We start from the raw sequence: 12,845 nt of genomic DNA, 5'->3' as shown, positions 1-12,845 counted from the left end.
GGATTTAATCTTGGAAATATTAACGAAATAGGAGATAAAATAACAAATGTGGAATAAAGTTGGGGTTTAAGCAGGACCTGAATGGAAATATTAAAATTTATGGTCAAATTAGCAGTTATTTTTTAAGTTTTAATTTTTCTGTTTTAAAAATATAGTTATAATTCACTTGAATTTTTATTCCATATACTTACGCATAAATGGAATATTTTTATATTAATTTATATTAATTTTGAAAATTTACCTTCCACGTTGAAATAAAGAAATAAATACAATAGCCTTTTTACCTTCTGTCTTCAAGTAATAACAGAATAATTAATTATAGCCATCGTAGATTAGTTTGTTTAACATTTATAAGAAATTCATTCAGTCCAATTTGCAAATAGTTATCGCATGGTAGTTGTTTTAGCGTCAGCGATCGCACGAGTCTTCGATTATTCGTGTAAACGTCGAAACTCGGTGATCCCTGCGAACCATGAAGAAGAAGAAGCTCGAATGAGTCCGCGAGACCCTGATAACCGTATCGGTCGGCATTAATCACCGCCTCTCCGTATCCTCCGTTGTTCCCCGACGTGTTTGACACGCTCGACTCGCCCCGGCGACACGAATTACAACGCGAATTAGTTGTAAGCCCGGGGAGAGAACGATCCACGAGGCGTTGAACGGCGTCGATTGTAATTTATCAAATCGCCGTTGGCGCCCACACTTCAATCAATACGAATCCTCTGGCCGTGGTCCCTGAACTCTCTCTCTCTCCTCCCTCTCTCTCTCTCTCTCTCTCTCTCTCTCTCTGGCTGTCTTACGAGCGACGTTCCTTCTCGTCGCCCGGCCACGAAAATTTTGCTTTATATTTAGCCCCGGGTCTCCTCTCCGCTCTCTTCTTCGCGCCGCCTTCGCTCTCTGTATATGGTCTCATACTCTCAACTCGCTTTGGTAATTGTTCAATTTGAAGCATTATTTAATGGTATTATTTTCAACGTCTTACGATGTTTGTATCGCCTACTTTAATTTTCATTTTTACGCGATTTTAATGTGAATTAAAGCCTGAGAATTTTTATTGTTTTAGACTTTATTGTGTTTAGGGTAATTTCTTGGATTTTTGGTTCATGTGGTAATTTTTGAGGAATTTTTAAAATAATGTCGGAGCCTTCTGTATATTTTTATATTATTTTTTGTCACTCTCAGCAGGCTTCAGTTATGTAGTTGTTCGATATGAAGCATTATTTAGCGATATATTGAATTTGTAAGTAAGTAATTTCAATTTGAACAAAGTTTTAACGTTGATTAAAGTCTGAGAGTTTTTATTGGGCATTTAGGTTCATTTCTTGGGTTTTTGGTTCACGTATTACTTTTTACGGCATTTTTGTGGCAAATCACATATTTCAAATTCGTATCATAAAATATCTAAAATACTCATTCAATATTAAATAAATTACATATTTTAACAAGCTTAATATAAAGATAAATTACTATTGCAAATAAAGCGAACATAACAAAGTCGACAGGAACAATATTTAAAAACATTCCTACTTCTTACTTGAATTATTTATAACCACGCCTGACCAGTATCCCAATAAAACACGGAATTCGTCTGAGAATCCCTGCCCGACTAAAGGGTTAAATCGGAATGCAAATCTCCGCGCGGCTTTCTCGCCGCTATCGCCTGTTTTCACCTGACTGTTGCCGGTCGTGAGGTGTCTTTGACACCGGCGATGGCGTGAAATAGTTTTTAACGGTAATTGCTGGCCAATGGACGGTTTGCGTAAGCCCCTTTTGCACGTCCAATTCCGCTCCGCCGCGGCGCGGCCGTACAGCCAAAGGCACACGCAGGATCACCTACACGCAAGCGTGGAGCGCGTCCGCGCGGAAAACTCTCGAGGCAAGAGGCAAGTGTATTCACCTTAAGGCTTAAAGCCTTTAGTCGAGCGCCGCTCTACGCGCCGTGAACATGTGAGGTCGCGTCGCGAGCCGCCGTCTTTACTCGATCGACCATCTTTCACGTATTTCCCCGGCTACGATTCGCCGGATATCAATCTCACACTTAAATCCGTGTCCTTTCTCAGTGTCGTCGAAATCTGTAGTATCAGTTAAGTTTAAAAAAGAACGTCAGTTAAAAAAAAAACACCAGTTGAAAAAGAAAAATCAGTGCTTCGAGTTTGCGCGTCTACGTCGAGTGATTAAGGGCCGCTGTCGCCCTTCGGTGCTTGTAAACTGTCCCGGTCGGACGTTTAATGCACCTTTTTATCGTCGAGCTCTCGCGCACACGCTTGTTGCTCGAAAATATCGGACCAGTTCGGGCGCGAACTTCTCGCAGAAAAGGAGAAGATAGAAGACGGGTTCTCGATTTATGGTTTCGGTTTTATTGCCGCCGTGTCGAATGCAAGTGTACAGAAGTGCCGCGAGGTATTGAGATCAAACGAGGGAACAGAGCAAATTGTTTCTTTCGAGGACATTTCGTTCTTTCGTTCCGACTTAGTCTTTTATTAAGATTTATTCTTTCATTTTGATTTATTCTTTCGTTCCGATTTATTCTTTCATTTTGATTTATTCTGTCATTCTAATTTATTATTTCATTTTAACTTGTTCCGTCATTCCGATTTATTCTTTCCGATAGAATCGTTTTCGTGACTCATTAAAAGTATTGCGACGTCTGCGAATAGCTAAGTAAATCGCAACTTGCAAATTCAGCACGAACTTCGAACTTTCTTATTAAGATAGCAATATGATTGTACAGTTGTTTCTTTCACGAAATTATTAAACGAACTTCGTTGAACAAGTTAATGGAGTTTTATATTGCTTTACGAGTTCGTAAATAGTTATTCTTTCGACTGGCTCGCCAAGAACGTCAAGAATTTAATAACGTCGAAGCATTTTATTTCGTTAAATTAAAATCGCGAAGCAAGTGGTTGAATCAGAAGACTGTTAGGCTAAATAAATGAAAAAACTATAATAAATTAGCGAGAGAATTAATTTTCTAAATTGATTGAAGTGTTGAACTATGAATTTTTGTGGTTAAACTATGAATTTTGTAACTATGCTCAAAGTTACTTGCAAAAGTGGCTTTTATTTGCAAGAATGATTTTTAATTACATTGTTGGGAGCTACTTCGACTCGTTTCGCCTTTGTTAAAACCGAAACGCGATTTTCTATTAACGCTGTCCACGGATTGATGGTTTTCTCTATCGCATGGTGTAATTAGACTTTCACTTCGATCATTGTTTAATTGTATTTACATATTCATAATGCAACGTTGGCTACGTCGTCGCATTTCAGAAATTCCAGAGTTGAAGACCGAAAATCAATTCCGAACCTCGAAAGTAATTTAAATAATAAAATTTGTCATACTCTCGTACTTTGACTCTTCCTAAACGACTTGATAAATATAAATAAATTTCGATATATTTTTTATGAATAAATTTCGAAAAATAGATCAGTGTCTTCTTTTCTCAGATTTCTAAATTAACTGTTCCGCTAATTAATATTCTCAAAAGGCAAAAATATTAAAAAAGTAATCGATATCGCATAGCAAAATAAAATGTTTTAACTGTGTTAAAAGTAAATTATAAACCTTAAGTTAATACCACGTTGTTGGCGCGTCAGTCACGTGCTAAAGAGGTGGCCCGGCAGGGAAAGAGATCGAAAGAAATCGAAAGTAACAAAATGAGATGATCCACGAGCAATAGAGCGTGTAATAAGATCCCGTCGCTGTTACAGTGCGGCCGTGTGTAAAATACGCAACACAGTGCGCGACTATTTACAAACAGTGATCACAGCAGGTGAATGCTTTGTGCCGTCGTGACGGGCCACACGTGTTATTAAAATTGCGATCGGTTCGATGCTGTTGTTGACATACCGATGCCAGGTGTCTCCGATTGGCGTCGATCCACGTACCCGCCAGGGGATCCGAAGATGCTAGGGAATTTCGGCAGCAACCAGAGCATCCTCGGTTTTCTGTCCAGCAAAGGTACGTCGACCCCGCGTTCGCTCCCCCATTAATTCACGCGTCGATTGTTACGGCCGCGGGACGAAGTTAAGTCATACGTCCACGCGCGCGCGCTCGCGCACGCCGCTCGAGATAACTCCGCTTAGAAAGCAGATAGAAAGCGATCGGCCCCGGCGTCCGTTGTTCCAGGACAACGAATCCTGGCGAGATCGCTTTCGTCCCGATAACCGACCGTTTTGTTTTCGTTCTCCGCATTTTTTCGCGGGACCCCGCCCCGGGTTTTTCGCCGTTCTGCCGGCGCGCATAATTTCGCAACGCATCGCTGCTCGTTTGGCTCTGCTTTCATCGAGTTATCGCCGTCCCGATTATCCTGCACGGACCGGACGAATTGTTGCATTGAGTTTCCGCTCGGTGTTTCGTGCCGCTTCGCAGCGATTTCGAACGGGTTGCTGATCGCGAATGTCTTCATTTCGATAATTACGCAATTTTCCATTTTATTGGGTTTCCAAATTTCTAAGGTGTGTAAATTTGACTGCTATTTATCGCAATTATTTAAATAGAATAACGTGTATACTGAAGTCGATTATTCCTTCTGTCTTGAAGAACAGCATACTGCGATCAGTATAGCATTTTTATCATTATAAATTTCTTCAAATCGTTAAAGAGAACAATTATAAATTATAAATGAATTCGCCTTCTTACGCCAGCTATAACGTAAGCAAAAACAATATAGCAACAATAATAAAATCAAGGAGACTTAGTACGAAAATTAAGCATTTTCACAGCTAATCATTTTCAAAGTGGAACTTTATGAAATGTTCTTTTTTCTAATAATAACATTTACAAGGTTCCATTCGTTTCGTCGTTTCCGAACGCGACGGATGTTTATAAAGTGCACGTTTGATAAAAGCCGACGCGCGGGAAAGTTGGTTCTTTTTTTCAGCGAATGGACAGCTAATTCCCCGATTGACACCATTATAAGACCCCGTCGTTTATTTTTCTCCTCTCGATGTTCGCGCGCGGATTAGCACGCGCTTGCTGGAAAGCGAGAAGAAAGGGTCAGCTTTGCTTTTAGAATTCGCTGGCTGCGGGGTCTCCACGCGACGCTAATTGATTGTTGAATGGTCACGGTGCGCGCGTGCTTTTTTTTTCTCCCTTTCCTTTCCTTACGCACGTTGGAGAGCTGCTTATCGTGTAATGAGTCAGCATTCGCGGTACAATGAAACGCAGCCAGAGGTGGTCGAATCGATTCGGTGTGTTTGCGCTGTTGGTAAATTTAGCGAGCTCCTCCGATTTTCAGACACGTGACGCGCGTTTCGATGATCGTCGATTTTCTCGGACTTTTTGAAGGAAATTATTTCTACCGCACGAAGCTTTTAAGGTATTTGTTTGTGTTAACCCCTTGCCGTACGAGACGGACTCTTGCTTGCAGATAAAATACTTAATAAAATATGTATGGAATATTATACGTATTAAAGTTACTTTTAATATTGTATATTATTTAAGATATTAGATACCTTCAGCGATTAATAAAATACATAAAATCAAAATAAAACAAATAAAATAGACCAAATGAATAAAATAAATAAAATAGACAGAATAAATATGGTTTAATGCTAGCCACCCCATAACAAAAGAAACATTTGCGACCGAGTAATGGGTCGTTAAATTGTTAACGCAAAATACCATACCGCGATCGTCACAGATCGTACCGCATTAAGTTAAGCTAATTTAGCTCTGCACAGGATGATTCAGTGACTCTCGTTGCACGTACTCGGTCACCAAGATGGCCGACGCGGCGCGCCGAGGACCCATCCGCGCAACGGGTATTACACATTCAGCTTACGTTCGAAGCGTTCGATCCCGAACCCCCGAAAAAAATTTCCTAGTTTCTTCGCGGCGCGCACTCCCACGCGCGCCAGTGACAAGCGAAACGTGTATCGTCGAAAACGATCGACGCCACGAGCGAACGTGGTCGGGCATCGAGGAGTCAGCTCTCGGAACAGCAACGCGTCACGTGTCCCTGTGTCAGCCGTGGATCCTCGCGGGAATACAAATTGGACGTTTCTCAAGGCGTCCTGGCGTCGGACACCATGAAACGGTGGCCGCCCCACGGCTAACGGTAATCCATGGCGTATTCGCGAGTTACGACAGTTCTCTCGCCGTGTTATTCCACCGATTCGGACGTGGAGGAAAGTGCGCGCGCGCGCGCGCTCGCGCGGGGCCCCGTAGGCGTCCGTCACGGTTTCATTTTCGTCCGCGTCGAAACTTGGGAGCCGATCCATTGAATAACTTGTTTGGCTCGTAAATTCCCATTAGGGCTCCCCACGGGGTTTTGCTTTCTATGCGAGCGACGGTGTTTCGCGGCTGCGAAGAATGAAGACGTTTCTAGCCGCCGCCGGTTTGCGACCGATCCTTGTGCCGCCCGGTATACTTTGTTGGAACGCGGACGGATAGTCCTTTTTGACGCGTCAAGGGTGTCCCGACTTCCTTGCAGCTCTTTGTAGATTACGGTTCTGCGCGGCTGTAAAGATTGCAGTGGATGGACTGCGCGTAGAAGCGTGGATATTGAATTTCTTTGAGATCCTTTGCTGTTGATCAGATCCTTGGAGATAAATGACAAAGTCCTGTCTGTGATGTCTCTACGTTATGGTAGAATAAGGAAATGAAATTTTAGTTTGATTTGAAAGAAAGGTATAATGCTTTTGTGGCAATAAAAATAGTAGGTAAAATAGTGTTAAAATATGGAAACATTTGGAAATTTAGAAAATAATTCTGCATTAATTTTTGATATTATTAAAGGTAGGAAATAATGGCTACGTGGCTTCTGTATTTTGTGATTGATACAGATTGCTTTTATTTCGCTTAAAAATCAGCAATCTGGTTGCAAGGCGCGCGAGATGTTAAAGACGGGAAGGTTTATAACAAGGATGTCTAAACATGCTATTTTTGTGATTCCACGGATTTAGGCTATTTCTTGGTTATTTCACAGAAAAAGTCACGATCTATAAATTACTCTACTGTACACGTGTGCCTTTCGATAGCAATGACTAGTATAACAAGATTACAGATTTTTATGCAAAATAAAAATGTCCTATATTAATTGCAATAAATAAGAATTCTCAATATTTCTTGTTTATGCACACTATACTATTAAGTAATACATTTAGCTACACGAAAAAATAAAATATAAAATAAATGATAAAACAACCCCCTAAAACAAAAATATATTTTTCCACCCTTGATTTTACATTTTCGTCCAATCGTCGCTTTTTATCGTTTCAATCACAGTAAACACAGTCCACTGCACCGAGAGAAATGTCACTCTTTTTACCTGCGATCAACTCGCATGGAATTAATTTAGCGGGCGAGTGTGTCACGCCTTCGTTCACTAGCGCGAGCGCGCGAGGCGCTAAACGCGTTTTTCTCAAGGCGGTAATTTTTCAAATAGGTGCAATAACTTCTGAGAATCCACCGCAACATAACCGGTTGCGATTTAACGAATCTATTCAACACATTGTTGGCTATAGTCCGCCTCTAATTAACGCTGGCGGCTGCTTTCTGCTTACATTGTTTTTACCAAGATTTCTGATACTTAAAGCTGATCACAATTACATAACATGAATTTGTTAATAGCAGCTAATTTGTTTTATTCTTTTGAGGATTCTTTAGCTAAATTGACTAGAATTAATTAATTAATTAATGTAGACCGTAGTGACCATAGTATATCACTTTATTAACGTAGATCTGTGACTATAGTATAGTAAATTGCATTAATGTATTAAATACGAAAAGGTACGCGCGCCAATTTATTTCGACGAATTTAATCCTTTAAAAAATTAACAAGTAGAAAATTACATAAATTGCATCGCATAATTAATTACGATCGAGAACTTTGGTCCAACATCGAGGGAATAAATAACGATGCAAACGTTCACGTGGAAAATCGTATTTATCAAAATGTCCGTCGAAGTAAACGGCATCGAAATCTCGCGTCGGCGATCAGATTTTCCGTCCGCTCGGTGAAAGAGCGTTTCATCGCCGGGGTTTGTAGCTGGCGTCAACGATTACCGAGCAAATGACGAAGTCATGATGGAATGCGGCGGTATCTCGCTCGGAATTGACCAGCCATGCGGACACACAAGCGCTCGCGAATCTCCACCGCCGTTCGCGGGAACGAAGCCGCGGGAACACGACGGCGACGACGACGACGACGACGACGACGACGACGACGACGACGACGACGACGACGACGACGGCGACGGGCTCTCTCGACTTTGCTTGGTCGAAATTCTCGTGTGCTCGGTCTCGATTCGCTGACGACGGGTTTCCCAGTCGGAAAAAGGACACCCGTAAACTTGATAACTGCGCGTGTTTCGCGAACCGCGCGAAACTAAACGCGCGCCGTGCGCGAAACGTTAACAATGGGAGCGGAAGTTCCGCGAAACGTATTTATGCGAGGCGAGACGTAACTTGCCGGCTGCCGGCGCGGGTACTAGGCGCGTTATCTATGGTGTGATACCTCGGTGGTTTCTTCGGGGCTCGATCTTGCCTCGATGAACCCATAACCGGGCGAACTATGGTCGCGCACGGATTAGTCAGTTTTCCTTTATCTGTCGGGGAACGTAAAAGGCAAGGTTTCGAACGCGGAGAGATTTTCCACGCCGTTGAATTTGTTTGAACCGGGATGGAAAAAGTTTTAATTTTTAATAGATTTTATTTCTAATAGCATTTGTGGAATTTATTATACTATACATACTTATACATGTCGACTTATAGTATGAAATGTTGAAGTTGTAAGAAAGATGTAAAGAGAATTTATTAATTATGTAATGTAGGTATAATTACGAGTTTCCTGCTTTTTTTATATTGGTACTGCTATTTATATTGTAAAACTTTTTCCAACAACCGATCGAAAGTATCTTGTTACGGAACTTTTATTATGTAAAGAGTGGAGTATCTGTTCATCAAGAACACTTTTATAATTATTATATAAATGTTATTATCAAATAGCACACATACCTGTACATTTTGTTATCTTCTCCCTGTAAATTCGTTTCATATATCACAATGGATTTTATAAAACATTTTAACAATGCATACATTTTCGTTATCAAAATGCTGATTTATTAATATCTATAATTTTATAAATTATCAAATAACCCTACAGAACCATCCAAAATAAGAATAATAACGAAACAAAGTAGATACTAGACAAAGTACGTGAAGATGCTCCAATTACAAAATGACGAGTCGCATTATTAAATAAGAATCCCGATATCAATTATTCCGTGCTCATTCGACTCGAGTTCTTGATTCCGCCTAAACGCCGTAATTTCGAATATTAAGAAATAATAACATAATCGCTCGGTGCCATCAATTTATTACCACGGTGGGACTTGGTGACGATCCGTGATCCAAATCAGCCACGATCTTGACACTAATTCGCAAATAATTGATCACCTCGATAAAACCCGTAACCGGCTCGTGTTAGTGCCGAGAAACACGACTTATTTAGGATTATTGTACAAGCACGTGTTGCTACGTGCCGGTTTAGACGAAGCGTAGGTGCCTAACACGTGTGCCCTTAGTTGCACCCGTGCGCGACGGAGGAATGCCCGACGCCTTCGCTCGAATCCCAGGAATTTCATTCTTGGCCGTAGACTAATTGTGATTTCGTATTATGGAACGAGGACGATCCTTGGCGAATATATTTATCTGGATCTGGAATGCAATGGCCCTAAAAACTGTCGATTACTTCTTTGACAATTATACGAGTGATTCAGCTTATAGATAATATGATATAGTTATCATGAGGTTATTATACGGTGCGATGCAGCGTCGGCTATATGTTGCGATAATTAACCCTTTCGGTACTAGCACACTATCCGCCATGACACTCTCGCTGTACAAGGCGCCGTACCGTAAATTCGCACAATCCATCTTTATATAAAGCGTTAAATAAAAATTTCGCCTAATGAAACAATGCTTTTTTTAAACAAAAAGTGCAGCTTCCAGCTTTAATATTAAAAGACATAAAATTCTGTTATTTATATACTACCAGTCGTCGCACGAACGCTGGGTATATTCGACACTCGTTCGTACCAGTTATCGCACTCGTACCGAAAGGGTTAAGGGTGGTCTAAGATAATATAACGACATTATATACTAACTGCTATAGTAATAATGCCAATTGTCAGATTCGGCGTTAAAATATTTGCTGCGGTATATCAAAGAACAAAAATGCATCTGATGCATATCAGAATCGATGCGGCGATTAAACGGGTTAACATTATCCGGTGATAGTAAATGGAGACACGGATCGAAACAAGATGTAACGTGCGTGGAAATGATACTGTTGCGCAATTCATTTGAATAATTTCGTCCGGGTGATGAAATCGGTTTTCTAGTTGCCCCGGCCGGGTGCCGGCTAATTTCGTTAATTATCCTAACGAAGCCGGCATTATCGTGCGCGGGTAACGATCCGCGATAATTATTACGCTACACACAGAGCGAGCGAGCGAGAGAGAGAGAGAGAGAGGGAGAGAGAGACCGTGAACACGCACACGATCGCGTTCGACTCGGTCCACGATCTGTACGTACGCTCGATTTCGCGTGTCGTACGCGACCGTTTCTCAGAAGAGAGCGCGGTCGCGAGCGAGAGCGCCGGCCGTGTGCAATAAGGGAAAACAAGAAACGGATGCCAACACGGAAACGTTGTTAGAGCCTCGGTTTTGCTTGAAAACGCGGAGGGGTGAGCCGGCCACTTTGTTCTCTCTTCGGTTCCTCTTCTTCGTTAAAGTTTCTATAGAATCGCCGCGATCCGAAACCTGTTAACGAACCTGTTATTTCAGCTTTAATAAAGCTGTGCGCCGCCGTCGCGAACGGAACGATCGTTATCGTACGCGAACTCTCCGCGATTTTCTGTTTCAAGTTACGAACGGAGAAATTGCGCGCAGGCTCGTTTGCAAGCGTGGGGAACATCGTTTCCGAGCGGCGAACGTTTTGCTGGTCACTTTCTCGTAATGTTTCCTGTAAATGTTGAGGCGATCAAGTGAAATGGTTCCAGAGATATTGCCGGGTGATGCGTTGGCCAATAGCTGCTTCGCATTGAATTATATTTTCAGACCATTGAATTTGTTTTTACAGTTTCTTGATAAAGAGACAAGTGTTTTACAATTCGATGGGTATATTATAGTTTTTGGAAATTATAATATGCGGTGTTTTTACTTATGTTTATAGAATTTGATTAATAATGTATATAGAGTTTGCTTAGTAACGATTGAGGATAATTGGTTAACTTATTATAGCTCAACTTATTTATTAAACTGTTAAATAAGGTTACCCCTTTAACTCGATCCAAAATAGCTTTTTCTAGGATATGAATACCTTAATACATTTTATAATACATGAAAACGAATTTTGTGATCCATTCAAGACTTACACTTTCAATATTATCTTAAAAAATATAAAAAAAATTCTAGAATGTTAAAATTACTTTGAAACACGATGTAACAATTTTGTAACGCGCTATTCGATTGCAAAGGTTCGACAAGTCGCCGACAACCGACCTGTGAAACCGAAATCGGTTGAACTTGGTGGAAACCCGACTCGGCGAAATGAATTCTCTATCGGCTTACACGGACAATCTATCCTTAGTACCAATTAAAGCCGACCGTTTCTTGGTCACCCAAGGACTTTCGCTCGCGTTAGTTGCACGAGGTCAGGTACACGAGTGTCTCTCCGCGCGCGCGCGAGTCCTCGTTTCACGTTCGAGGAACGGACGGATCGGATCGGATCGGATCGGAGCGCGGTCGACGAGTGCGGTTACCAGACGGCCAATACAATCGTACGGGCAATTAACGCAGAACTGGTTTTATCGACGTGTATCGTTCATAATTCCAGCCGACCCTTGTCCAGCTCCCAGCAATCGTAATCGGCCGCGCGCCATCTTACTCTCTCTCTCTCTCTTCTCTCTCTATCTCTCTCTCTTGCGCACGAAGAGACACGCGCGTCGCTCTTGGTGTTCGTGTTTCGTGCTTTCCTTCCTGGACCATCGAGCGTGTTACACCCCTTTTCTTTTTTCTCGCCGGGCTAATTGTTTTTTTCTTTTCTCGTTGCAGATTCCCAAGATGTCGATCTGGATGCCATCCTCGGCGAGCTGTGCGCTCTCGAGCGCCGCTGCGACGGCGACATCGCCGCGACGTCCGCGCCGGACGCGCAGAGGCAGGGCCGCCCTAACAGCACCAGGATCACGCCCGGCGACAATACCGATATCGGCAAGAACGAAGGAGGTAATTAACATTTAACATTTTTGAACAAGGCGGAAATTTTGCTTTGTATGTAATTATATTTATATTTGTTTTGTAACTTTTGCTGAGTACGACGCGAATTATTAGTTGCACTGCAGTACAGGTTTTTTAAAAAATTACTTGCAAATCGGGAAATTTTGCGTTCTTCAGGTTAATTGAAGTAACTTTTTCCTTTGCAAAATTTTTCTTCGAGGCATTGTTAACGAGTTATTAAGGAAAAACGGTGACCAATGACAGGCGAGCTCTGCTAGGGTGGGGCGTTCGAGCCAATGGACGGCTTTAATTGCTCGTTGACTCGGCCGCCTAGTGGCAGCCGATGCCGTCTCTCATTGGTCAATGTTTTTCGTTAATAACTTGTTAACAGTGCCTCGGAGAATATTTTTGTAAAGGAAAAAGTTGCTTAAAATGACCTCTAGATACCTCTGGGATCTCTAAGAAATGTTAACAGTTTTCTCGCAATTATTAGATCAAAACTTGCATCTTTCAATGACCTTTGCAGCTAGGATTGAACTTTGTTCTACTATTTATACACACTAACAAATTAAAAATTTTGCAAAATTTCCATCAGCCTCACAGGACCATATAAAAATCAA

The 12,845-nt window shown here is 41.7% G+C and overlaps 1 protein-coding gene across 5 annotated transcripts in view; it reads left to right on the top strand.

The window, feature by feature from the left end:
* LOC144478781 (uncharacterized) overlaps positions 1-12,845 on the top strand; it is a 232,899-nt gene that overhangs the window by 206,719 nt on the left and 13,335 nt on the right. For 4 of the 5 annotated variants that reach the window (XM_078197048.1, XM_078197039.1, XM_078197031.1 and 1 more), the window contains one exon: positions 12,064-12,234. In XM_078197048.1, the coding sequence (XP_078053174.1) occupies positions 12,064-12,234 (171 nt within the window). Of the gene's footprint in view, positions 1-1,963; positions 2,401-3,711; positions 3,962-12,063; positions 12,235-12,845 lie in introns of those variants that run through there. The other variant, XM_078197066.1, reaches the window with a different exon arrangement.

The sequence above is a fragment of the Augochlora pura genome, chromosome 1 (assembly GCF_028453695.1).
Source record: "Augochlora pura isolate Apur16 chromosome 1, APUR_v2.2.1, whole genome shotgun sequence".
Lineage (NCBI taxonomy): Eukaryota > Metazoa > Arthropoda > Insecta > Hymenoptera > Halictidae > Augochlora > Augochlora pura.
Note: the sequence above shows the minus strand (reverse complement) of the source record. Positions and strands in the feature narration are given on the sequence as shown.